Source organism: Tribolium madens, unplaced genomic scaffold (assembly GCF_015345945.1).
Source record: "Tribolium madens isolate multiple individuals breed KSU strain unplaced genomic scaffold, Tmad_KSU_1.1 Scaffold_3;HRSCAF=73;Tcas5.2_LG2, whole genome shotgun sequence".
Taxonomy (NCBI): domain Eukaryota; kingdom Metazoa; phylum Arthropoda; class Insecta; order Coleoptera; family Tenebrionidae; genus Tribolium; species Tribolium madens.
The window spans coordinates 10,744,607-10,770,262 of record NW_025401006.1 but is presented as its reverse complement, the minus strand read 5'-3'; the positions used below and the strand labels follow the sequence as shown (position 1 = coordinate 10,770,262).

The 25,656-nt window shown below is 31.6% G+C and overlaps 5 protein-coding genes across 9 annotated transcripts in view; 1 reads left to right on the top strand and 4 right to left on the bottom strand.

Moving 5' to 3' along the window:
* Positions 1 to 4,769: 4,769 nt before the first annotated feature.
* Positions 4,770 to 5,673, bottom strand: LOC123007311 (myosin light chain alkali-like). The gene is made up of 6 exons (XM_044402542.1): positions 5,542 to 5,673; positions 5,466 to 5,493; positions 5,283 to 5,417; positions 5,060 to 5,230; positions 4,928 to 5,014; positions 4,770 to 4,880 (listed from the first exon to the last, which is right to left on the bottom strand). Exons 1-6 carry the CDS (start codon positions 5,542 to 5,544, stop codon positions 4,822 to 4,824), a joined length of 483 nt encoding a protein of 160 aa, XP_044258477.1. The 5' UTR covers positions 5,545 to 5,673; the 3' UTR covers positions 4,770 to 4,821.
* Positions 5,674 to 7,703: 2,030 nt separating this feature from the next.
* Positions 7,704 to 9,580, bottom strand: LOC123007004 (myosin light chain 1-like). The gene is made up of 7 exons (XM_044402003.1): positions 9,424 to 9,580; positions 8,961 to 8,988; positions 8,572 to 8,712; positions 8,354 to 8,521; positions 8,216 to 8,302; positions 8,060 to 8,112; positions 7,704 to 7,885 (listed from the first exon to the last, which is right to left on the bottom strand). The coding sequence occupies exons 1-6, from the start codon at positions 9,424 to 9,426 to the stop codon at positions 8,087 to 8,089; spliced, it is 453 nt and encodes a 150-aa protein (XP_044257938.1). The 5' UTR covers positions 9,427 to 9,580; the 3' UTR covers positions 7,704 to 7,885; positions 8,060 to 8,086.
* Positions 9,581 to 10,979: 1,399 nt separating this feature from the next.
* Positions 10,980 to 12,260, bottom strand: LOC123007268. Of its 2 annotated transcripts, none has more exons than XM_044402465.1 (3): positions 12,102 to 12,260; positions 11,917 to 12,050; positions 10,980 to 11,870 (listed from the first exon to the last, which is right to left on the bottom strand). In XM_044402465.1, the coding sequence occupies exons 1-3, from the start codon at positions 12,145 to 12,147 to the stop codon at positions 11,181 to 11,183; spliced, it is 870 nt and encodes a 289-aa protein (XP_044258400.1). In that variant the 5' UTR covers positions 12,148 to 12,260; the 3' UTR covers positions 10,980 to 11,180. The 2 variants fall into 2 exon arrangements, with proteins under 2 accessions (XP_044258400.1, XP_044258401.1); XM_044402466.1 differs by having other exon boundaries at positions 10,980 to 11,867.
* A 5-nt stretch (positions 12,261 to 12,265) lies between these two features.
* On the top strand, positions 12,266 to 14,493 carry LOC123007267. 2 transcript variants are annotated; one of them, XM_044402464.1, is made up of 2 exons: positions 12,266 to 14,183; positions 14,237 to 14,493. In XM_044402464.1, exons 1-2 carry the CDS (start codon positions 12,410 to 12,412, stop codon positions 14,464 to 14,466), a joined length of 2,004 nt encoding a protein of 667 aa, XP_044258399.1. In that variant the 5' UTR covers positions 12,266 to 12,409; the 3' UTR covers positions 14,467 to 14,493. The 2 variants fall into 2 exon arrangements, with proteins under 2 accessions (XP_044258399.1, XP_044258398.1); XM_044402463.1 differs by having other exon boundaries at positions 14,234 to 14,493.
* The window catches only part of LOC123007266, a 26,360-nt gene continuing 15,189 nt past the window's right edge, over positions 14,486 to 25,656 (bottom strand). Inside the window, exons 6-22 of one of the 3 annotated variants that reach the window (XM_044402461.1) lie at positions 23,954 to 24,489; positions 23,623 to 23,854; positions 21,948 to 22,127; positions 21,496 to 21,855; positions 21,260 to 21,373; positions 21,001 to 21,211; positions 20,768 to 20,945; positions 17,937 to 18,060; positions 17,064 to 17,163; positions 16,810 to 16,997; positions 16,396 to 16,761; positions 15,996 to 16,342; positions 15,784 to 15,940; positions 15,521 to 15,730; positions 15,174 to 15,442; positions 14,973 to 15,126; positions 14,486 to 14,926 (exon numbers count right to left, since the gene is read on the bottom strand). In XM_044402461.1, the coding sequence (XP_044258396.1) occupies positions 14,849 to 14,926; positions 14,973 to 15,126; positions 15,174 to 15,442; positions 15,521 to 15,730; positions 15,784 to 15,940; positions 15,996 to 16,342; positions 16,396 to 16,761; positions 16,810 to 16,997; positions 17,064 to 17,163; positions 17,937 to 18,060; positions 20,768 to 20,945; positions 21,001 to 21,211; positions 21,260 to 21,373; positions 21,496 to 21,855; positions 21,948 to 22,127; positions 23,623 to 23,854; positions 23,954 to 24,489 (3,804 nt within the window). In that variant the 3' untranslated portion in view covers positions 14,486 to 14,848. Of the gene's footprint in view, positions 14,927 to 14,972; positions 15,127 to 15,173; positions 15,447 to 15,520; positions 15,731 to 15,783; positions 15,941 to 15,995; positions 16,343 to 16,395; positions 16,762 to 16,809; positions 17,164 to 17,936; positions 18,061 to 20,767; positions 20,946 to 21,000; positions 21,212 to 21,259; positions 21,374 to 21,495; positions 21,856 to 21,947; positions 22,128 to 23,622; positions 23,855 to 23,953; positions 24,490 to 25,656 lie in introns of those variants that run through there. The other 2 variants (XM_044402460.1, XM_044402462.1) reach the window with 2 other exon arrangements.

Sequence of the window (25,656 nt, the reverse complement as noted above, 5' to 3'; positions counted from 1 at the left end):
CAAAGTCTACAAATATATTCGCAAAAGCTGACTTCTTTACTAACGAAACTTTTCTGTTTCAACTTTAAAAATATTTTTATTATTACTTAGTTGTTTTTTACTTTAAATAAAATATACTCCCATATTTTAATCGTATTGTATCTATTAGTTTCATTGAAAACCGTTTTGTAGAATTATTATTATTAAAAAATGTTGTAGGATATTATTATTTAGAATGTACACAAAATATACCTACACTATTAAGTGTGAGATCTTATAGATACTTTGTTATGTTTTTAATTTTATTTTATAAGAGATTACCTACTACTGTCCTCAATAATATAATAAATAAAAAAATAGTTTTTGTGCGATTATACTCTATTCGATTGTTTACTACATTTGTTTCCAAGACAGTAAGTTGTATTTACGCGTTACAATCCCAAACTCGTCGGTAAGTGTTTTGTTTATTGTTGCTAACGCGGTAAGCATTCAAAATTTCGCCAAAATATTTTGACGTTCTAGAACATTTTTTAGATATTTAGACTCAAATGAGTCCTGATTAAACAGATATTTTCGGGATCACATACAAAAAAGGCAATTAAAACTAAAATACAAACTTGATTTTTAATATTTGTTTTGCTTTAGATATCTATGTTATTATTACGTCTAAATAGTATCAAGTTTTTGTTTCAAAAATGTTTCAGAAACAACATACACTACATGAATAAAACATTCCCTCTTATTAAAAACGACAAGTATGTTGAAGATATTTTATTATAATTATAATGACAAAACAACTTTATTTATACATGTTTCCGGGTGTGTGCCAGAAAAAAAGTAGGTTACTCCACATTGTGGTTTAATATAAATTATATTCTTTATGATTTTCTACAAACACGCAACTTTAACAAGGCTTCAGTAACCGCCCTCTGTTTTCTAGATAATGAAGGACTCTGAAAAACAGTTCCAATAGTCAACTATTTTTTTTTTAATTATGTTGACTATTTAAAAAAAATACTTAAATTATTATCTATAGTTATAATACTATTTGAATAAGTACATGTTTGACAGTATTGCAAATTGAGTCAACTATTATTTTTATTAATGAGTTAATTATTATTTATATTAAATTTGCAATTTATCGCACATCATTAATATTTACGCCAGTAGAATAACATTTAAGGTCTGTTCAGCTTCAAAGCTTTATATTTGTGCGCCATCTAGAAGTTTAAGTTGTTTCTTATACAGTTTCCTAATATTAACTTTTGTTCTGCTTTAATCAATATATCAAAAATTTAATTATTTGGAAATATAATAAAACATATATTAATGTCTTTATTTCTATTTTCTATTATTAATTGTTCAAAAAACTTTTAAGAATCGCCGAGTCATCCCAGCTTTAATTAATTTTTTTGGGCACTCTTTTCAAAACATTCCACGCTTATTTTTGGAAATGTATTTTATTATACGATCTATTTTTAAATTAACAAGCAGGTATATTGGCTTTATTTTTGAAATGGAATTGTTTTGTAATATTGCTTAGTCAGCAAACGGTCTCTAAAGTCTGCCAAAAAGTAAAATTATCGAAACCGATTTATCTCTTTTAATTATACCTAATTTTAAATTGGAAGAAAATTGACGTTATAAAATGAAACGATGATGTGATAAACATTTTAGTCCTAGAGGAACTCCAATAAAACTTTATATTGGACCGATCGAAAATAACAGCGACCCAAATATCCTTGACTTGTGACATTTCGCAGACAGTCCTAATAGGTATACCTAATTAAAGAAGAAGCAATAGGTTTTTAAAAGACAAATACAATCAAATATAATCAATTTAAAACCAAAATCCAATGCTAAATAAGAGGCACAAAACCAGTCATATTTTTAAATAAATACAACCTTGTAGTAAATGGCTATTGTACAAGTGATAAAACATTATTATCTTACTCACATTCTAAAAATACAACAATTACATTTTTTATGTCTTTTAATGTCTATTAAAGCTAAATTAGAATTGTAATTCAATCAATAATAACTGACCTATACACACATATCTGTTTCAATGTAATAAGATGAATTATATCAGAAGAGCACGCTGCTCCCTAAGTAATTATAATTATATTTTAAGTGAACAATAAATCAAGCCTACGATTGTCTTAATTCCACCGCTCCCACATGACGTGATGTGCCAAATCTCTTAGCAAAAAATAAGAAATATGGATAAATGTTTAAAGATTCCTGATTAAATAAAAATCTTGACCCGTGAACGTGCACGATTTCTATTCATTTTTAAAAATTAACCACCAAATTCACTTGTGACATCGGTTGTGGTATTCCTACCAAACAAATATTTGCTTTTTGTGTTAGCACTTTTACGCAATATTTACTGTTTTATTTTTTACTTCCAAAAATGTGACACCTGTCTGTTAGTTGCTCCTAAATGAATTCTACCATAAGTTATTATTCATAATGGATCAATACGGCTTTAATTTTTTAGTGCAAAATTATGTACCAGGCTGTACTGGTTAGGCTAATAAAGGCCTACATTTTTGTATTTTTTAAGAAATAGCATCACGCCATGATTGTTATTATTTACAGAATCTGTCGGATTACATCATTCATTTAATTTCGCGTGCAAGTTGCCATTTATATAAATCGTTTAGATCGTTTCGAAAATGAAAAAATGACTATTTTTGTATAATTTATTGTTTAATTTCTGGTTAGTTTCTTCATTAGTTTGCAAAGTTGGCAAGAGATTATTAAGTCGATTTTCAGTTTTATTATCCATGTACTATGTACAAAAAATTCTATTTTACTAAAATGTGTATGTGACAAACCAGTTGCAATACATCATAATTGAAAACAAATCTATACAACAAAACATTATAAGATCAAACATAAAAATCATAAAATAAAAAGTCTTATGAAATTAATATTTTGACTTTATTTTATACTCGTACTTACATAGTAAAAATTACTTTAGATTATACAAATATGTTTGCATAGAATAAGATTATAGTATTGAGGCCAGCATTTACAATTTGTTCATCATTGAAGAGTAAACATCTGCATTTTCTCTTCATGCATATGTTTAGTATGTTAAAATAGTAGTAAACTTTAAATCAAAACTAATGCATGATTAAATTTGTAGATGTTACTTTTTTCCAATTTATTTTGTGAAAAATTTAGTGCAATGTTAAATGTATTTTGAAAATGTACAATTGATTATATACTTAACAACCTAAAAGAAAGAAAAGTATTAATCTACAACAATATTAAGTAGTTTTATTTAACCTCAGTAAGGGCCGATTTTATAATGAAATTTAAATGACCATTAAATCAAAGCGGTCTAACTAGCACAGAAGATGTTAGAAATGTAATTATTGCAAAAATTGTCGTTGGTAAGCTCTATTACTATTTTTTTCTCCATAATGAATGCAATTATTTACCTACAAAGTTGGTAATAAATCATAGAAAAATAACCATCAGTTTGTTGACCTTTAAAAAAGTAAACATTTCTTAGATAAAATTACAAAAAATATTTAAACAAACTACTCGTTTGCTTATACGAATATTGAGTAGTTTAACTGATGCCAAATATTATAGGTACATATCATATGTATTTTTCTGCCAATTTTATTTGTAGTCCCACATAATAGTATTAACACGCACGACACCTTTAGGACATGTTATTGCCTTATTGATTCCCCAGTAATTACATAAAATGCACTTCCGCAAAGATTAGGAAACATTACGAGTACGTTTAGCATTATTTTAAAATCGTTACTTATAGTATTTTTATAATTGTAACTCACAATATCTACGTTTAAAATTTTTTATCAGTTTAATTTCTGCTCAGGCACTGTATATAAATGTGACTTGATAATTATGCAACAGTTCCCCATATTATGTGTTAATTCATTTCAATGCTGCTCGTCGGCTATCTATCTGATGTCATCCACTTCATTGCGCAACATATGTTTATTTGAATATTCAAGACTAGAAGTCACCTGTTTACCAACATTTTGGAGGTAAACTTTTTCTCGCAGTATACACTCTAAAATAAATGACCTTTTATAAAAAAAAAATGACTTCAAAATGAAATACACACAAAACATTAAAATATTCACATTTCATTTTGATTTACAAATGTCACCGTTTAAACTACATATTTTTAAAATCTAAAAATAAAAACAAACTGTCGCAGGTAAGATAAAAAGTATTTTTTTGCAAATTGCATCTCCTTCTCGCTCATCTTATTTATAGCACCCGAATCTCAGAAATGTTGTTTACGAATTGCTCTTTTTCCTGTTGCAAAATCCCTTACCTGCATTTCCTGAGGTGGTATCCCCCGGAATTTTTTCAGGCACATGAGCACCATTCGTACGCACGTCAGTCATTTTGAGAAATTTACTCAGGCACACCACAAATCACCCTCGTTGCAAGAAGAAACCACTCGGATATTAAAGCCCAGGAGCAGGAAGAGTCGCGAGCTTAACAGGCGTTTATTATTGTGTTATAGATAGCACGAACAGACTAATTCGTTCAAAGCTTTACATCGAACGAGTGTCAGCGATTGTTTACGTTTCGGCACGAAAGAAGCTTTTCCTTTCACTGTTGAGAGGCTGGTTGCAGCGCTCCCCAGGCGGTCGATCGAATCTTGTCTTCTGAGATGAAAGCTCACGCCTGCGCGACCAAGGTGAAAGCTCGCATTGAGGAATGCTCATGGAGCGGGAAATTATGCAAATGAGCAATGAGCCGTGATAGGAAGAGAAAAATTCAAGCAAGTATATATAATTTTATTCTTCATAATGTTAGTTTAACATAATTTCATATTTACTTCTTCTTTTTGGGCTTAAGTGGAGGATCCAAACTGCACATCCGTCTTAAGAATGCTGCAAAACATTTTTTAATATTGTTAATGTCGAAATTGAAAACTTACGTATATATTCGATTTCGCCCTCATCGTCTTCTTCATCAAGACAATCTTCAAACAATTCGTCGACCTCCAGATCGGTTAATTTCTCCCCTTTATCATTTTTTTAGAAAACATAAAATAAATTCAAAAACTTACCAAGAGATAGTAACGAATGAGACAATTCTCCTGCAGCCATTTTTCCATTTTCATTTTTATCGTATAATTTAAGACACTCGATGAAGTCTTCATAACATCCTTGATCTTTTCTTTCTTTCTTAAGTTCACTGTAAATTGGCAGTAGTTCTTCGAATTTGAACTTTTTTTCACCTGCAAGAACAAATTTCAGTTATGTTAAATGAACGGTTAGCTTGAGACAGACCAGGCTTGTTTGTGACACCAAATTTTTCTAATCTAGCCAAACTCGGATTTACGTCTAAGCAATACAAAAATTTATTTAAATTTACTCCATCCAAGACATCGCCTTCACCATGAATATCAAAGGCAAGTTTTGCACCTATTACATAAAATGTTATAATTATAATATTTTTATCAACTCACTTACTTTCGATTTCGGCCTCTTTCAAGTCCGCCTGTAATATTTTGTATGATACTGGAAATATATTTTTTTGAATACTTACCATTGTGATTCGCTTGGCTGCAATTTCTTGTCGATGCGCAACGAATGAGGCTTCAATAATGTCAACCCGATGTTTTATATAGCACACCTATCTTAATCTAAATCAGTATCTAAGACTGCCAGCATGTCACTTTTCATTGGTTGCAGACTAACCGAAAAAAAACTGCAATTGCAATTTAATACTACTGCAGTAACGTCACGCAAATAGATCGGCATTGCTTATTATAATTATGTGTATATTTGAATCCTTTTTTTTAATCACCTACAAAGACTGATGTTTTTTTTATACAGTGAGTGGCAAAATTATGAAATAATCTTATTTATTCACCATGAAAATATTTTGATTTGACAAAAATGCTTGGTCAGGTGAAAAAAGACAAAATTCTCAATTAGATTTGAAATTGTATGTTTGTTTTTTGTTGATAATATTGCACTTTTTAGATGTCTTTTTTTCGACAACTTTATGTAATATTTAATATTTTTGTGTTGTCATTTCGACAATTAAAAGATCCATAGAATTGGCTAAAAAAATTAGGGGTTTTTATTTAAAAAAATGTTGATGAGGTCATTACTAAAAAACCAAAAACTTTTTCTCTTTAAAACAAGTAGGTATGTACAAGAAATACAATCTTTTTTGTTTATAACGAAGTTTTTCGTATTTCAGAAACCACGAATAGGATTGTCATGAGTACGAAGCATCCAATTAGTGTAATTAATTTTTTAATCTTAATACTTACTGTTTTATTACAAAATTTTAAAATTTTTATATTTCAAATAAAGGATAAAAATACGAAAATTAACATTCTCAAGCATCATAAAAGTCTCATTTCAAAAATTACATTTCTTTTTTGTATTAAACGTTTGATTAAGTATTTAAAAAAAATGTGTGTATAGAATTATAAAATGCAGAGGCACACAACAAGTATTCAACAAAAATAATAAAAAAACAAGAATAAAACTGAAAATAGTTATTTATTCGACGAGTTTGAGTGTAAATTGGACGCTTTATTTTACGAGTGGATTTTTAAACCACGAGTGTTAACGAGTTAGACTAAACAAAGCTCAAAATTGCTTTAAATCTGTTAAAAATAATGTGACGTTTTGTATTGAGAAATGTCAAACAGTTGTCAAAACTTTCTTACACAGGAAAAAAACCGCAAATTTTGACAGTGTCGAAGAATAAATCTATTTTTTCTATTTCGGTGTCACAATGTGTAACTGTAAGTAACATTTGCTACTTTGTTGCCACTGTTTTTGGCAACATTTTATGCAGTACTTTTGCTATTATTTACTGCATACTATTGCAATTTGTTTTTTAGTATAATATTTTTTAATAAAACATTGTTATTTAGAATTTTAGTCTTAATTTTTAAAGAAGACTTTATAATCATATTTTAGAATATGACAATGGCAAACAGACTACTCTAGTCTTTTGTTGTTGTAAATACATATTTATTAAAAAAATAAAATTTGAAAAACAAGTGTGAAGTACAAAATTATCTGAAACTAAAAAAAAAATTTTCCAAAAATCAATGGAGAAATCTTTTTACGTTTCACGGATGCAAAGCAATAGGTATTACGGTCCAAATTTTATCAATTCTATAATTTCTTGAGACGAATATTTTGAGATGAATGAGTATTTATGTATGTGACAGTTTAAAAGGCTAGTTTTAAAAATTATATTACAATTGAGGTAACATTTACGTTATTTTTTTGCACATAAATACAATGAACATTTATTTCTTGTTTTGTTTGTTTTTTTTAAACCGCCCTGAATCGCTACCTATACCTATTTCTTAGGTAGATTATAGACATAATTAAAACTTGTAAACAGATTTCAACGCTTCACGATTGAGGCGTCAACAGGTAATTTGGAAGGAAGAAACTTATCTTTCAACGATTAAATATTTGAGTATATAATGAGGATAAACATAAAATTAGCAAAAGAATTTGCTAGGGAATTTAAAACCGTATTCCATTATTAAAAGATCTAAAAATTTTAAAATTTTATTTTCAATTTTTCTGCTTAAATTTTATTAGTTAAATCTCTTAGAATAATGATTTAATTATTTATTTAATAGTTTCATTGAAACTTTAAAGGTGTTTTACAGTTTATTTTTATGACAATAATAATAATACATTAACCAAAATAATGAATCAAACGAATTTTTACAATTTATTGAACATAAGAAGAAATAAACTCAACAAAAAATTAAATTTATTTTTTCTATGTGTGAATATCTCCCAATGAGGCGTCTAGATGTTAAGGCCCATGTGTGCGTGATGGCTTCCGGTCTTGAATGATAATTTTTGCCCAAATGTGGAACGCACAGTTTTTCAAGTTGCTACAAAAATAATTCTTAGATCAACATCAACAATTAATGCAAAAACAATAAAAATAGTATGTAGCAATAGCAGTAAAAAACCTGAAAAATGTTAAATAAAAGGCGGCTAAGCATTACGACAGTAAAAATTCTTTGCGAAGCGACGGCGGCCAGTATGCACAAATTCCTACTTACTCAAAAATAAAATCTAAATTTAGCTTCTTACGCCATCATCTTTTTGAGGAATGCTGAAATCCGCAAAATAACATGCTTATTTCTAACTCTAATTACAGTACTTTTAACAAAATAATTTAAACTAATTATGTACAAGTAAACAAAGGGGTAACTTACGTTCGTAAGGGATGAAGCCATCGTCATCTTCTTGGTCCATACAGTCTTTGAGAACTTCTTCGGTTTCAGCGTCTGACAGCCTCTCACCTAATCAACCAATTTCAGTTAATTATAATAATCTTTTAGCAATGTATTTACCAAGAGAGAGGAGGGTGTGGGAAAGTTCAGCTGCCATCATTTTACCATTTTCTTCTTTGTCATACAATTTCAGACATTCTAAGAAATCTTCGAATGTGCCTTGTTCTTTCTCTTTTTTGACCTGGCTGAAGATAGGGAGGAATTCATCTACTTTGAGTTTCTTCTCGTCTGAAATTTCCCCAATGCATGATTTTCATTTTTATTTAAATAACACTCACTCTTCTTCTTGGTTCCTCCCAATTTTTCAACGGTGGCCAAGGTTGGGTTAAGGTTGAGGGCTCTGAGCATATCGCCCAAATTGACTGCATCGACGGTACCATTACCCTCGAAATCGTAGATCGAGAACACGAAGTTCGCTCCTAAGTCAAATCAAGATTAGCATCTTTTAACTAGTTTGTAATTTATTTGGGGTTGTTTCAATAATTGGGTTACTGTAACAGATCGCGGAAAGCGTGAAGCGGAGCGCAATCCTAATTTTAGAAATCAATGGGAAGTAAAAATAGATTCAGATGGCGAGTGTGGCCATATAAGTTCTAGGCTAAAATTAGCCAAACGCATATGCTTTGGAATTAAATGTCGGTGATTGTTATTTATATTTTTTACTCACTTTCAATGTCCCTGGCGCTAAGATCAGCCTGTGAAAAGAACACGTGATTAGATTTTGTTTAAGCTTTTTAGTAAAATGTTAGTTTTTACGATACATGAACAAACGAATTATTTACGAGACGACACAGTTAATGCCTAGAAATACGAATCTACACATATAGTTGGTGTTAAGACAATAAGACATATAGACGTTCACAAAAATCTACAAAAAAGCACATAAAAGGACAGACACTGAGTAAAAAACCGATCACAAAAATTTCACTACCTATGCATATACCCGTAATAAATCTGGAATGGAAAATGTATGATTTATGTGATGGGTAAAAGAAAAGGGTAACTACTATTTGGGCTTTCTTAATCTTCTTCTTCCAGTACTTAAAGGCTCTAACATAGGCAGGTTCACCAAGACTAGATTTATCAGCTTGCATGCTTCAATAACGTGCACTAACTTTGCAAGTACTTACCATTGTGATGATGTAACTGTAACTTGCCTTCTAGTAAATGGACCAGAAGTGGGGCTCGGAGGACGGTGGGTCTCTTGTTTTATATGTGTAGATGGCGCTGATGTTTCTGTAACTGAAGCCTCTTTCTTGGTCCTGGGACGCCTCTAACTTTGGCAACACCGTTATTTCGTTTGAAATTAGTGAAACTGTCTTAGCCGGTGATGCCAATCCCGCCTGCTCCAGAAAGAGACCCAAAAATATCACACGCAAAAGGGTGGGAGTGGTCAAGAACAAATGGATTTAGAACATAACTAAAGAATGTTTCAGGTGCTAAATTTGGCAGCAAAATATTACACAAACTTTAATTGGTAAACATCAATCACTCTACATATAATGACAATCATTAGATTAGATAAAATTTCTTTTGGAAACGCATTGGAAACAAAGTAAATGAAACTATTATTAACGCAAAATTATTTTTTCTTAGAAAAACAACAATATTCTTGATTGATTTGTAATTACAGAATTCTCTGTGATTTTAGTCGTAGAAAAAGTATAGTCTGTAACTCGTTTAGAACGGCATATTCCGCACTTGCCTTCGGCTCGTGAGACGAACCTTTACTCTTGAGCGGAATATGCCAAGTTCTAAACTTGTTACGGAATATACTATTCTTCTTTTTGTAGCTGAAAGAAGAGTACACTTAATCAATATTCTCTACCTTAAAATCAACTTTTCAATATTATTTTCTGTATTAACAGCTATAGTAAACATTTATATTGATGCAAACTCAAACAGTCAAAAGTTTATCCTTTCAGTTGCTTCAATTTCTGATGTATTTGATTTGATTGCAAAATTCATAAATAATAGATAATTCATTACAAATTCAGCAATATCATATAAAAAGTTCAGAATAAAAATTTTAAATGTGTGCTACCGGATGTAATTTAGAGAAAGAACTGGTGTGAAATTATTATTACCAAGTAAAATTAAAAGTTTAGACAATTTTTAAGATGAATACGTTATATGAAAATTGCACCATGAAGTGTTACAATTTTGGTTATAATGGTAATAAATGGTAAAAAATTGTTTATTCACAACTACTAATGTAATATGCCGATTACTAACCTTTTAAAGGTTGGGAAGCGCTTCATTAAATGCCGTGAGCAGTAATATCATTTTATCCTTTGGGCGGTAATATGCAGGTTTGCCAACGTTAAGATTACAAAAATAACTGGATTTTTTTCTTTCAAATTGACAAGTTACGCATAATATTTTGTTAAATTAGTATTCAGTTGCTTCTATAGCAGTTTTTCTTATTTCTGGGGGAGTCCACTGCTCCATTATAACAATTTTAATATCAGATTCACACATTATTTCAGTATTTTCTGAAATGTCAAAGATAAAACGCAATTTGGATGGCCTACCCCGTTTGGACCTTAACATTGCTAGAATTTTATTTTATTCAAATTTTTGTCTAAAAATAATGTGATTGTGAATAAAATAGCATACAAATCTCGGTAGTAATGGTATTATGTCTTGTGCTTTATTAGTATTTTTGCCCCGTTTAGACCTACTCTTCCTTTGCCAAAAATTTATTAAAAAATCATTACAAGAAAACTTAATAAAAAAATGTAAAATTTGATTAATTAACATTAAAGCATATGATCCTTGTTTTAAACGAAAGTGCGATTGACATGTAGTCAGTAATTTATTAGTAGAATAGAATGAAAAAGGGTACACATATTTGTTTTACATGGATCGAATGCTTTGTTTAACACTATTCTCTTTTGCTGTCTTTATTTCTTTTAAAATACTTCATTATTTTTGTTCCAAAATTCCATTTTTTCTTGCTGACACTGCTAAATTTTTTATCATCACTTCTAAAATCTTCTTCGTTTTTAGCAGTTTCCGTATTAATATCATCATCTACTTGTGAAATACTCGGTTCTAAATCGACCATATTCATCGACGATTCCGGCGGCATTCTCAAAATACCAGTAGCACTACTACTACCGCCTTCTGCAAAATTCTTGTGTTCATTTCCTTCAAGGTCAATAACCTTTAGAAGTTTTTCGTGAATTTCCTCAGATTTGGTCATTCGTACATCACTTTCGGTTTCGTTTGTTACAAGTTTGGCCAACATCTGTTTAGAGTGTCTTACAAGATTAGTTAGTCGATTTTTACGTTCTAGTGTGTTTCTTTTGACGGGTTCTGAGACAATTTTGTCGGGAGCTACTTTTGATTTGTCACCGAGTTGATCACCAACACCTTGCGTACAAATTGGGCTTTTTTGATCAGAAGGGTATTTCATTTCTTTTATAATTCGTTTGATTTCGTCATCGAGAAGAGCTGTTTCGTCTTGCCGGTAATTTTCATTTGACGCATTTGTATTTGAGGAAGGTGACAAAATGTTGTCTATAATGTCACCTACGACGTTTGGTGTTATCTTTTCTGGTTTAGGGGGCTGCTATAAACTGGCATTATAAGTGAGTCTTCTTGTTACTAATTATTACCTGAAAGTTTTTAGCCACAATTACTTCAAATGCGTTGTCTACAATGTCGTTCATTATTTCTGATATTATCATCTGAGAGCTGGAACTTCCACAAGGTAGTGATTTATAACGGTTTATCTCGCCATCACCACTGTCTGAAACGTTTAACTTTCTTGTATTGTGATAAAAATCGTGGCAAGACTTACCTTTTTCTGAAGAAATAGCATAACTTGGCGTATCAATAGTAGACATTTTCTGGAACTGAGTCAATTTTTTGTAAATTTTCAATAAACCACAAATTCGTTTGATTGAAAAATTTTTTCAATTGTTTGATGTTTCTCTGTCATTTGATGCAAATTTTTAAGCAAAATCAACTGACGTTTCGTATTTTTGGCGTGATCAACAAATTTTATTTCAAAATTTATGAAATATGTAACAATGAAAATTTATATGTTAAATTTTACGTTTTTAAGTGTTGTTGTTAAGTGTACTACGTTTCTGTGTCTCGTGAAACATGGGAGAAGATGTAGAACTCTGTTTAGAAATTCAGGTGGATTCAGAAACAAAACGGATATTATCTAATCCGCAAAAATGCCGATCTACTTTGCTAGATGTTACTGTAATCAAGCCAAAAGAGCTGGAAGCTTTTGGTACACGAAGAACTAATACACTTCGTGCTGACGAAGTTAGAAAATTAATCACATCGATGGAAAAACAAAGACGAAAAAAACAGAAAGTTCTTGATAAATTAAGGTATGATGATACCGTTCTCCAAATTCGTAAACACAACGATGATTATGAAAGCAACCATCGAGAAAAAAAATCATTTTCCAACAATAAAGAACGGATTTCTTCAAAATCTCCAGTTGATGATCTAGAACGAAAAGATTTCATCGGAATTGCTGAATCTGTAGAACCTTTATTTTGCGAAATTCGTCGTTCTCTGAAAAACGTAGAGACAAGAATAACTAATATGCAAGACATCAACCTTGTTATCAGTCAAACAACAGTTGATGAAAGTGCCTCGGAAGAATTTGTGCTTTCTAGGCATAAAAAGCCCAGTTCTTTAGCTAGTTCTGTTGGTAATCGAAATCATACTTGTTATAGAGTTGAAACAGCACCTCACGATATAAAATCAATTCTTTTATCTCAAAATAAACAAAAATTATTGGAAAAGGGCGAAAAAATTGAAGGCAAATGTTTATGTGAAAACTGTGGCATTATAGGATTGCTTGCTGAATGTCAGAAACATCCACTTCTCACTGAACTTAGTGAATCTCCATCACCTTCATTTCATAAACAATTTCCGAATCCAAGAAGAAAAGCAAGATTTAATGTTGAAAATATTAATAAAATAAGATCGAAAGGCAATGACGATTCTTATATAAATCATCTTTCAAACAGGATAAAAGTCTTGGAGGAGCGATTAGCAATGCAAGAAGAAAAAGTCGTTCCTAAAGATTACTTTAAAAAAATTATTTCTAAGATGGTCACTGGATTATCTCCTAAAATTATGAAATCTAAAAGTGACACGTCTTTGCATTCTCCACTTAAAAATTTTAAGAAATGTTCAAAATTACAAGACATACAAGAACGTTCTACTGATAAATCTTTAAAATGTCAAAGTTCAGAAGGTTTACATTGTTTTGGTTGTTATGAAGAAAACTGTCCAAAAGTAACATTAAAAGATGACAAAGGCACTATCACCGATGAAGAATTGTATTACGGAGGGTACATCTGGAAATGGGGTGAAGAAATTTTAAAGCCAGGAATTGATTTAAAAAATAGAATAGTAAATTTATTGAACGAAGTTTTGACTAAGTTTGCTCTGACCGAGAAAGGGTCATTGCAAGCAGCACAAGCCGAACATGTGAAAGCAGAAACTATCAAAAATGTTATGAGACACATGAATACCAGATTTGGTAATTACGATCCCCACGAAAATGTTCGTTACTTAAGTCCACGAGAGAAAAGTCCCAAAGGTAATCAAGAGAAGGTAAAGTCTCATTATTCTAGAAGTGACCATAAATACAATAAAAATGTTGATGTATCTTATGTAAACCCAAAAATATCTCTATGGCGAAAAGAGTCACCAGATGTGTTCCCACAGAAAAGTAGCGCTAGTCGGAAAGTATCTTTTTGGGACAGATCTTCACCAGCTAAATGTAAAATGAATAACAAAGTATCGCAGAATAAAAGTAGCGCACATTCGTCTCAGTGGTATAAATCTTCTCCGGGGAAATTTAAAACTAGTCAAAAAATGTTAGAAGAAAAGAGTTGTGAACAAGGTAAGTGGTTAGAATTGAATAGTTAATAAAAAAATATTTTTAATAAATTGAAGGTAAACAAGAATTTTTGAAAATTGTTACTAAAGCAAAGCAACATCAGAAAGATATCTTGTGGAAGAACATATGGAATCAGGCCAAAGCCAACGGTCAGACTAAAAATGACAAAATAACAATCAAAATACCAGTGCAGAATAAGGGAATTAAGGGCGATCACACTTTTGAAACTGAAATAAGTATTGGTGAAATCGAGCAAATTTTGAAAGGTGTTATTTCTTTGTGTTAAGAATAAATAAAGGTTTAGTTTTTAAAATTTATTTTCAACAGTATACAAAATTGTAGTTATCACAAATGTTATGTGACGGATTTTTTATTCTTTAACTACTTTACACCCCTGCATTTAAATCGATTCCTACGACTAGAATTTTTTAAATAGAAACGATGTTTTTGACTATTCAGTAAATAGTTTATAAAAATTGAATAACGATTTAAAGCTATTTACATTAGTTAACAACTATAATATTTAGTGCCAATTATTTAAGCCAAAATTATTAATAAATTGAGAAATTTGCACATTTTGTATTCAAAGCACCAATATCACGTGAGTTGAGCTTGAAATGACGAAATTGTGATGAAAATTTTGAAAACCTATAAATATTGCAATATTTTCAGGCCGGCTGGTTTGACATTTTATTGCCACGACGTCTGCTTAACTGTTTCCAAAATCTTCGATCCATTTGCTTATCCTAAACAAATAACATTATAAACAGTAAAATACAAACTAAAACCTACCTTTAGTAGTCTAGGGGAAAGCGGTTTTTCCGAATAAGACGTAGGGACATTGTCTGAAATCGTACCTTCTTTACTGAAAATTTTGATTAACTGTTTTCCTTCCGGAATCGTTTGGTGAATTCTGCGTTCTCGACGCATGTTAAAAAACTCAAAACTGCAATCAGAAGTTAACTGAGTTACACTTTGGTTACATTAACTTACATTTTTGCACTTTTTGCTCGCGGCACTCTTTCAATATTTATGAACTTCACTGTTGGCTTGAACCTCTCGAAAAAACCGAGGGCGTCGTCGTAGTCTTCTTCTGCCGCTTCTATAATCTTCCGGTAACTTTCTGATCGATGAATTTTCGGAACAACAGTCGTTTCGGACGTCGTAACTGCCGACCCCATCTCCATCTCTGTATTTGGAGACTCTATCCGGTTTTCTACAGCAGTCGAACATTTGTCAGCAACATCGCCAGTTCCGTTGCCCTGCCCACAATGTAATAAAATATTGTTTTAAAAAACAACATTTCCAGGACAAAAGCACAAATTCGCTTTAATATTTACCTGTTCTGGAGATACTGAAGGTTCGGTTGGTGTTCCTGATGAAGTTGGAGAACAACTTTCTGAAAAGTCTTCTTCTATTAACGGTTCTAATGTCCTTCGAGGAAGGAGACCTCTCATTATTGCACCAGTGATGGGAGGAGTCATAAGTAGCTCATCCATCATGAGTTCTGTGTCGTCTCCATTATCGGACGATATGGAACCATCATAAGGCTAAACAAAATTTAAATTAATTTTGTTATCACTTAAATATAAATTGACCCAACCGATTGTTTTCCTTCATAATTAGGAGAACTCAAAGGGTCGTCCATTTCACCACCACTAGTGGGTGTCCCCCATATTTCTTCACCTGAAGTGGCACCAGATGTTTCATCTTCTTGAACGTCATCTCCATTGACTGTAGTTTCTGTTGTTTTTAAATATCTAAAAATTGAAGTAATATAGGAAAAATGTGGAACCATTTATATCTTCAACACACTTTTCAAAAAACCGTCCAGTGTTTCTATAATCCTCTCCAAGTCGTTCAAAAAATGACATTTTTTCAGCAACAAAAGATCCAGCTTTAGCAGTCCAACTTTTGATTGATGAATGATAAAATGCTTCGTTGTCAATACCTCCATGTTTTTCGTGATCTTCATCAGATGAGTAACGTTCATCCCAGTTATCTTCATGTTCTTCTGTTCCTAATCGCTCTAAACTAGAAACTGTACCGTATCGTCGTAACGTTAAGTTTGAACTACTCAAGGAGTGATATGGATGCTCTTCAGTTTGAGGTGAATCGTCTGGTGATATATCAACTTCGTTGCATAGTTCTAAATTATTTAACTGAAAAGAAAAATGTTGTCAGTGAATTTTTAAAATTGGAAGTGCAGTAGTACCTCAGGTCTGCTATTGCGGCAACTGCAAGAACCATCTTTCTGTTTTTGATCGGAAGTACTTCCGGTTTTCGTGGAACTTTCTGGTGTTGGTGGCGCGACGTTTATTTGTGGAATTGGTGTAGAAAACGGATCTAGTTTTACTAGACTTGCCGCTGGGTTGATTGCACTTAAACCCATCAAAAGTAAGGGTCTCCAATCATCATCATCTTTATTATCGTTTTCGTCTTTTTTTTCTTTAGAGTTTTCGGTGTTATTATTGGATCGAGCACTTTTAACATTATTGTTTACAGATGGAAGGCAATTTTTATGGCACTGTCGGCACACTGGCACAGTTTCTGGCACTAAAGGGCTTGAGCGCACGGTAACCTAAAGTTATTGTTCAAGTTCAAAGAGTTAGAGAATAAAGTAACTTACTTGACTTTCTGTTGTTGTACTTTTGGACGGACTTTGGTCGTGGTCAGATAAATTGTTATCTTCGCATCTGCTTTCGATTCGTTTGGTGTCGTTACAAGTAACGTTTCCTTGGGCGTCTATTAATTGGAGTTCTTCTGATCGTTTTCGAAGCATTTCTTCGGTCCATTCTTCGGATAAAGGTTCCAATTCTGCTTCATCAGCAATATCAGTATCAAGATGACTTTTCATCCATTTTTCTAAATGAATAGCATTACCTTTTCCGCTATTATTTTTGCTCAATTGTTTACACTTATGCTCTATAAGGGCGTCTATTTGCTTTTGCATTTCTGTATTTTCGTTTATGTTTTGTGGAGTCTGAAAAATGTCCAGCGTTAATCTAAAACTTCTAATTTGTACTTCTACCTCAAATGGCAAAAAGGAAATAAAAAAGCAAATTTAATAACTAAAGCTTTTATTTGCAAATATATAATTGTATAAATTACATTCTGTAACAATATAGATAATCTCAATCTAAACTCCAACTACTATAAATTTAATTCGCTAAAGAAGTAAATCGTTCTTTTTAAATTTAGACATATATAATTTAATAAAAGATACTTTATATGAAAGAGGCAGTCAATTTGGTACAAGTGCTTTAGCAAAGGAAAACACTGATGGCACATTTAAGTTCAGATTGTCTATAAAGTATAAATCGCATTTATACTTTAATCAGATTGGCAACTTTTGGTCGACAATCCATCGATATTCATACTACTCAGATCGTAATCGAAATTTGCAATATCCCACGGATCCTCGTCAAATTTTAAAAAGTCTATATCTTCCGAGTTCTGTGCATCAGCGTCGGATGAGATCTCCGTTGAAGGAGTAAGGATAGCAGAAGGGGATTGTGGATCTTCAGGTAGATAGTACTTTGGCAACAAACTACTTTCAGAAGTGAAATGCGAGGTGAAAGCCTGAGATTGCTCGGAGGACGATTGTGAGGAAATGTTCGCCGAGGGTGTGTCAGGGGTTTTGGTCAGCGATGTTTGTGTTGGCAATGAGGGGTGATGATGCCGTGGGGAATGATTTTGTGCAGGTAGGCAGGAGTTATCTACTGGTTCGCTGCAGTGACCGCTACACAGACGCACCTGCCGACGCAAGGAGAGCGATTCTGCAGACTGAAGGGTGGCCACAGAGGAGGTTATTGGAGCGTCAGGAGATTCTAACGGGCTGCTAAATGAGCTGCCATCCATGCCCGCGTTTACGTGGAAGCTGCGTGCGCAACAACAACACTATCAGTTCTACAGAATATCCATAAAGTCTAAGACTTTTGTAAAAAAAAAGGACACATCTAGGCTGCTGCTTCTATATATTTCACTAAAACTAACAAAAAATTGTGGTTTTGCAACCCACTGTGGTGCTAAGATCAATGTACTCGAAAAAAGACCAATCTTTTATGTCAAATACCTATTGTTTAGATAAATTATATACAATTTAAGATAGTCGAACAATGTAGTGAAAGGTTAAATTTAGTTGTTTTCAAAATAACGTATATTACCAACACGCAATCACGCAACTTAATCTTTTGCTTAAATACATTTATTCAAAAAGTAGAATCAATTTATAACACAGGGCGACAAAAAAAAGTCATGTCGTGACAACTTGACAAATTTTATATCATTTTGTTCGTCTCAGTGAGACAAATCAAATGCATTAAAAAAAATTCAAAAAGTCCACACACTTTGAACTAAATATTTTTTTTCTAATTTGAATAAATTTAAAATACTTTAACTTTAAAAAATCATTACTAAATAACTATTGGGCCTATTTTCTTCAAATGAGACCATTCTAAAGGGATGAACTTGCTCTTTAGAATGATATACAATTTGAAATGGAATATTTGCAAACTTTTCTTTGAACAGTGTTTGAAGTAGTTCGAAGTAAATGGAAGTAATCTAAGAAAAACCCTATGAGTAATTTTTTTTTCTTCATCACCATCGTGTAGAACATCTTTTTATTAGTAAGAATCCAAATTTTTAAAATAATATACCAAGTAGTTTTTAAGATAAGATTTTTTGAAGTTAAGATTTGCTATTCAGGTATTGCGCCATATAGGAAAAATGCATGTTAATCTTACTTAAAATTGCATTTTTATAAAAGTATTTGTTTTCAGACTCTTCTTTTGCTTAAAAATAGTCAATTGCACCTTCTTTGTTCTAATTAGAATAAACAAACACTGTTTGTTTACTTAAAACACATAAAGAGTACCTACCTGCGTACTAATTTAAGCAGGTAAAGAGGTTTTTTGTTCTTCTTCTTGGATCTTCTTGGAATGGAAACGATGAACAATAACACGATTAGCCCGTCACACCAAACTTTTATTTTAATAGCACAACGCGTTTCAACCACAAAGTGGTCATCCTCAGGTGAGAATAAAAACTGAGTTTTTGGTGTGACGGGCTAATCGTGTTATTGTTCAAGGTTTTTTGTTGTAAAAATGACCACTGATCATTGAGTTTAAGGCACGAGCTTTAAATATAAGGGCAAATCTTTTTCAAATCAAATCACTTTCCATTCAGATTTCGACATGTTCATTTTGTTCTAGCTTTCTGAACTTTTTTTGAAAATGTTCTGAGCAAATGCTTTCTCATCACATTCGAGTGATGTTAAATGCAATAAGTCACCTGATTTATTTTGTTGGTACATTCTACGATTAGCTTCAGTTAGCTTGTAGGTAGTTGTTGTTGTGATAACAGTTGCACACGAAGCAACTGACTTATTGCATTCAACATCAGTAGAAAGTGATGAGAAAGCATTTGATGAGAACATTTTCAAAAAAATGTTCAGAAAGCTAGAATAAAGTGAACAAGTTGGAATCTGAATGGAAAGTGATTTAATTTGAAAAAGATTTGTCCTTATATTTAAAGCTACTGCTTTAAACTTCTAGATCCTTTTTGCTCAATGATCAGTGATCATTTATAGAACAAAAAAACTCTTTATTTGCTTTAATAAGTACGCAGACACTATTTGTTTGTTTTAAGTAAAGAAACAGTTTTTGTTTATTCTAATTAAAACAAAGAAGGTGCAATTGACCATTTTTAAGCAAAAGAAGAGTCTTAAAACAAATACTTTTATAAAAATGCAATTTTAAGTAAGATTAACATGTATTTCTCTTATATGGCGCAATACCTGAACAGCAAACCTTAACTTCAAAAAATCTTATCTTAAAAACTATTTGGTATATTATTTTAAAAATTTGGATTCTTACTAATAAAAAGATGTTCTACACGATGGTGATGAAGAAAAAAATTTACTCATAGGGTTTTTCTTAGATTACTTCCACTTACTTCGAACTACTTCAAACACTGTTCGAAGAAAAGTTTGCAAATATTCCATTTCAAATTGTATATCATTCTAAAAAGCAAGTTCATCCCTTTAGAATGGTCTCATTTGAAGAAAATAGGCCCAATAGTTATTGAGTAATGATTTTTAAAGTTAAAGTATTTTAAATTCATTCAAATTAGAAAAAAATTATTTAGTTCAAAGTGTGTGGACTTTTTGATTTTTTTTTAATGCATTTGATTTGTCTCACTGAGACGAACAAAATGATATAAAATTTGTCAAGTTGTCACAACGTGACATTTTTTTGTCGCCCTGTGTAATTCTACAATAATTTCGACATGTAGTGTGAGTTCTACACAAAACATTTTTGAATACGATAGAACTTGACCACTGTTTCTATTTTACTACCTAAAGCAAGATGTAACCATGTTTTCGTAAATGTAATTTTCAGCAGATTGCTTGTTTACATATTAAAAATTCTAAATTAGCTACCACATGCTGTTAAGATCTCTACTCTAACAAGAAAACTTTATGGATACGCAGTATGTACCTATGCTATAATTTCATTAAAATATGTAGACAACCATAATGGTGAGTGAGCTAGACAGCGGTGCCATTTAAAAGCAAGCAGACTTACATTTGTCTCTGGAGCAGATTTTGCCAAACGGCTTTCAACTCAGTCGTCGGTGCCCTTAAAAGCATTGTTCTTTTACCCGTATTTTTTTTCGGAGTTCTTGTTAAATCAGGTCCACAATGTACAGTTGGGCTAGTAGCATGTTTTCCTCCAGGTGAGACTGTTATCCTAAATTCAGTATCTAAAAACCCTGAGTCAGGATAATATACTAAAATGGCAAACATATTATGGTAGACCTTTTTTCCTAACGTTGAAAAACATGTCAGTTATGTGTGCTAGGGGCAAAGGGTCTTCCATAATAAATAAAACTCGATCCCTTGAAACTTTGGCAAATAATAATAAATCACTAAATAAAAGCGTCCAGTATTGTCGTATGTTTCGTCCTTCTACTCGCCCTAAATCGCCTCCGAATATCCATTGGCGACCGGGTTTATTTAATACGAAAGGCTAAAATTGATTTTTAATTTGTGTACCGATTAATTTTATATCACCTACTTTACACTTTGTAAAAACTAAACGATTTTCTAAATCTTGTACTGATAAAAGAGGTCTACCTTCTCCCATCGGTTCCATGAGTCCTGCCTCTACTGTCATTTCTTTATAAGTATGCTGAAAAATCATAAGCCAATGAAACGTATATTAAATGTAGATTGACATTGCATCAGAAGCAAAATCAATCCATTAGAAAATTGACTCGAATTTTTTTTTCGTAACCAATCGATAAAAATTACCTGCAAGTCATGCACAAGTTGATTTATCACAGGATAGTCTTCATGATTAGGCTTTGTGTAGCTTTGTATTACAGTGAAAGCTTTCAAAACTTCCCTGTAATGTTCTAGAGGCTTATGAATAAATGCAGTAATATCTGGTCGTCTTCTAGGAATCGATGGAGTGTGTAAAAACCTAACAAATTCTGAATTGGAATTTTTCGTTTTATTTGCCAATACACAATCAGCTTTTTTAATTCCTGAGCAATAGCGTCTATAAGCTGTTGTAATTTCATTCAATTTTGCCTGATACGTCCGAATTAAATTATGAACACCTTCTTCTTGAACTAAATTGTCAAGGATATCCTCTGTTAATCTAAGAATCTGAAATAATACGATATTTTTTGATAAATTTTTGTTTAATAAGAAAAGAAACTTGTTTTAATTGTAGAAGCAATAATGCAATTGCAACTTACCTCTTCAGAATTTTGAAAAAGAATTTTATGTTCGGAAGGTGTAATTAAGTCTCGGCGTTCAGCCAATGCTGATACGAATCTTGTAACTGCAAATTGTAACCCCGTTGCATATTGTTGTTCTTTATGTATTAGTTGATACATGGCTTTTGTTCTGTTTTCTTCTTGATTATTACTGGTTTTCTGTAGAAAAAATTACTAATTTAGAAAGATGTAGAAGAATTGAAAACAAAAACACGGAACCAAAATAATAATAAACTAAGTATAAATGATTATTGTTGTGTTTCCACAATAACAACATAACATATACCTACAGGTATTTTTTATTGTTTTGTACTTTTTTAAAGTTAATTCATTAATTAACACGTACGCTTAGATACCTATAAATATTTTACATTTATATGCGAGTATAATGCAACAAAAGGCGATTTTTTTGCCATGTTTGATCAACAAAATAAGGAAATAGCAAATTCAAAAGACCAGTAACAAAAGTAATGAAAAAATAAAGATTTAATTCTGGTTTCTAGAAAGTCTTTTGACTTTAATAAGTTTACTGAATGTGTGAAATATGATTCAACATTGAAAAGTTAAAATAAAATAATCAATAAATTCGAGAAACCATAAAATAAGCAAAAAATGTAAGCATTTATTGAAAAATACAATATAGGAAGTAGTATATAAATTAAAAAATAGGATAAATCAAAATCTACATTTACAAAATTGAAAAGAAATAAGTCAGAGATCATAAAACTCTCCCTCAGTTGACCCGTCTCATATTATTATTATAATCATCAAAGCTCAAACAAAGTTTACCACAGTTGATAGCGGTAGGGTAAACTCTTATTATTACTTTAGGTATTACATTTTATGATAATCTGTGGCTATGCTGTTGTTAACTATTTTAAAAGGTAAAGTTGGAATAATTTCCACAGAGTCTACATTAAATGATTATACTACGTATATGTATATTGCCCTCATTATTAGAGTATCTACTAAATAATGGACCCTTGGTTGAGATTGATAACAAATGTTTCTATTCTGTGTTGGAAGTTACCGATTTGTTAATTTACTGTTTTATAATGCAGTATAAAGTTCAATGAGATGTATAACAAAATGAGAAGAATGCTTTGTCTTTTTTGATACTTACCTGTTGTACCTTCCAATTTTATATTTGACCTTTTATTGCATTTCATGACTATATTCAGTTAATAAAATTGTATTTTTATTTTTAGAATTCGTCTTTTCTTATACAACATGCACATTTATAAACGAAACACTGAAATAATTGTGGAAAATATAAAAAAATCGTTAAAGCCAACAAATTAAGAAAATGCTCTTTATAAATAAATATCTGATGATTGAAGTGTGTACAATAAGTAAAAAAAAAAACGAGTAAACACAAACATGTATTTCATAAGGCATAACGTAAACAAAATTTTCAACAAAAATGATAAATCAAAGACTTACAATATAACTATCAATAAAAAACAAATAGACAAATTTGAATAAATTAAAATAAATAACTTAAGATACACTAATTAAACTTAATACCCTAATAAAAAGTAAACTTAATTAAATAACCAAAGTAAACGATAAAATAGAAGAGACACTGGCCGTAACAATACCAAGCAGGAAAATTTGTATTCTATAACGACTATACAATGACGCCATTACCAACCTCGGCACTAAAAGTAACTTGAGGTAAATGCAATTTTTTCCTGTTGTAATCGACTGAAGCTGTATTCGTTGAACAAACAGTGGAGGGACGTCTTTGCACTAAATTAGAGGTTACAGGAAGCCCCGTCGTGCTACAAGTTCCGGTACTATTTAAACGTCTGACACTTGGCACAGAACCGTTTTTAGACGTGTTTCTTCTAAATATTTCTAAAGTTAATTGACTTCCATACGACCTGGAACCAAAAATTTTTTATTAATTAATAAAATCGCTTTTAATATAAATTTTTAGAACAGAAAATGCAATCTGTGGATAATCATCAACATCAACTTACCTAATTAAATTCAAAATATCAATTTCTGGCATCATGACGACATTGTGTTTATCGACAAAGATAATATAATCCCCCGGTAAAATTCCCGCTTTATCGGCCGGCAGACCCTTTTCGACCCTTTCTATCCTCGGCGGATGCGTCCAGACGACCGAGAATCCGAATCCGGATTTGGGAGCACGCGTCAACTTCTTCGTCTGCGTAAAGGGCGTCCGGCCGTTTTTGTTTCCCGTGGCTTTTCTCTGCATCGCAGCGGGGATGGCTTCCGGCCCTTCCGTAGGGTCCAGCTCCAGATAGCGCAGGAACAAGTTCTCATCTGCATACTTCTGCTGCTCGCTCAGGATGGCTTTGTTGGTGACTTTTTTCAAATCGTTGTCGAGGCCATCAAGACTCATGATCTCGTCCACACTCGACTGACTCTCGCACATTATGGGTTGACAGTCTTCTTCTGCTTCTAGATCTAACAGCTCGACGGTTATCGGAATGTTCTGACAGCGTCCTGACGACTGAGGCAGCAAACGATATGAACCACTGATATCCTGGAATTAATGAAACGAATCGATCAGCCTAGGTCGCCAACCCCCACGACCATGCATCTTTTATTTTGCGATTATCAAGGAAAAAAGTAGATGAAAGAGCTTATCATTATTGTAAACATTTGTGTTTTAATTTCTCTGTAAAAAATCAATAAAAATTATAATTTATTCTTTGAAAGAGTCTGAATATGATTCTTTTTCAAAAATAGAGATTTCTTTATTGATTGAGTAAATATAAAGTTTCAGGGTTAACACAGTCCTGCATTTTCTATTTGGTGGTTTCTTATTTCAGGTTTTATTCCGTCAACCTTTGAAAGTTTTTATTGGGCTAAAGAAGGAACCAATAAGCCGCTTAAAGGATTTATCGATACCTGAGATTAGCTCCCGGTAGGTATATAAACACTTGGAAATAATATTAACATAGATTTATTACTTGACAATGGTACACCCCTTTTTGATACTGGATAAGATAAATAAAAATAAATTTTTAACATTCCAAAGACATACGAATGAAATTTAACTATTTTTTAGTATTTGCGGTCATAAGAAGCACATTATAGTCCTGAAAAAAGGCTTAGAGTAAATCCTTTTTGTATAACATTTTTTAGGTAAAAAATGAATGTATATGAATCTTTGCACTGCTTTTTACTTTTCTCTTCGTGACAAAATACCACAAAACCCTGACAGTTTTTGACGAGTATGTGTTATTTTTGAATAAAATATGCAAAGCACCATAAAATACATATTTATAAGTAGTTTTGTGAATCATTAAATGCTACTCATATATTCATATAATTGAATTCTATAAAATTATTTGTAGTGGCTGTAATTATGTGTTGCATTTAGAGTAAATAATGTATAACCATTTTATTAACAGTTTAATTAAAGAGAAATGTTTTTATGTGGACTGTTACAATAAATTATTGTAGTAATCCAATAACTAAATGCAACACACATGTTACGTATAACAGTTAAACATAATAAAAACGCTTCAAATTTATTGAAATCCAGTCAGGAAGACGCATTAAAATTCCCTGCAGAGTTGCATTTCATGTTGTGTCAACATACCAGTTTTTAATTTAAAACGAGTGCTTCGATATGTCGAATATATACATTTGATTTTCCCTGATAAGCAGCGGTATAATGCGAGAACAGTTACTATTCGTGTTC

What these genes read in the sequence shown, in the direction of transcription:
- LOC123007311 (XM_044402542.1), bottom strand. An exon ending in TCATTCGTTACTATCTCTTG is followed by an intron (nt 5,015 to 5,059) that starts GTAAGTTTTTGA and finishes AAAATGATAAAG; the next exon opens with GGGAGAAATTAACCGATCTG. An exon ending in GGGCGAAATCGAATATATAC is followed by an intron (nt 4,881 to 4,927) that starts GTAAGTTTTCAA and finishes AATGTTTTGCAG; the next exon opens with CATTCTTAAGACGGATGTGC.
- LOC123007004 (XM_044402003.1), bottom strand. An exon ending in CCACACCCTCCTCTCTCTTG is followed by an intron (nt 8,303 to 8,353) that starts GTAAATACATTG and finishes TTGGTTGATTAG; the next exon opens with GTGAGAGGCTGTCAGACGCT. An exon ending in TGGCTTCATCCCTTACGAAC is followed by an intron (nt 8,113 to 8,215) that starts GTAAGTTACCCC and finishes TGCGGATTTCAG; the next exon opens with CATTCCTCAAAAAGATGATG.
- LOC123007268 (XM_044402465.1), bottom strand. Translation starts at nt 12,147, where the DNA reads ATGTCTACTATTGATACGCCAAGTTATGCTATTTCTTCAGAAAAAG. An exon ending in TGCTATTTCTTCAGAAAAAG is followed by an intron (nt 12,051 to 12,101) that starts GTAAGTCTTGCC and finishes TAAACGTTTCAG; the next exon opens with ACAGTGGTGATGGCGAGATA. An exon ending in TTGTGGCTAAAAACTTTCAG is followed by an intron (nt 11,871 to 11,916) that starts GTAATAATTAGT and finishes GCCAGTTTATAG; the next exon opens with CAGCCCCCTAAACCAGAAAA.
- LOC123007267 (XM_044402463.1), top strand. Translation starts at nt 12,410, where the DNA reads ATGGGAGAAGATGTAGAACTCTGTTTAGAAATTCAGGTGGATTCAGAA. An exon ending in AGAAAAGAGTTGTGAACAAG is followed by an intron (nt 14,184 to 14,233) that starts GTAAGTGGTTAG and finishes TTTAATAAATTG; the next exon opens with AAGGTAAACAAGAATTTTTG.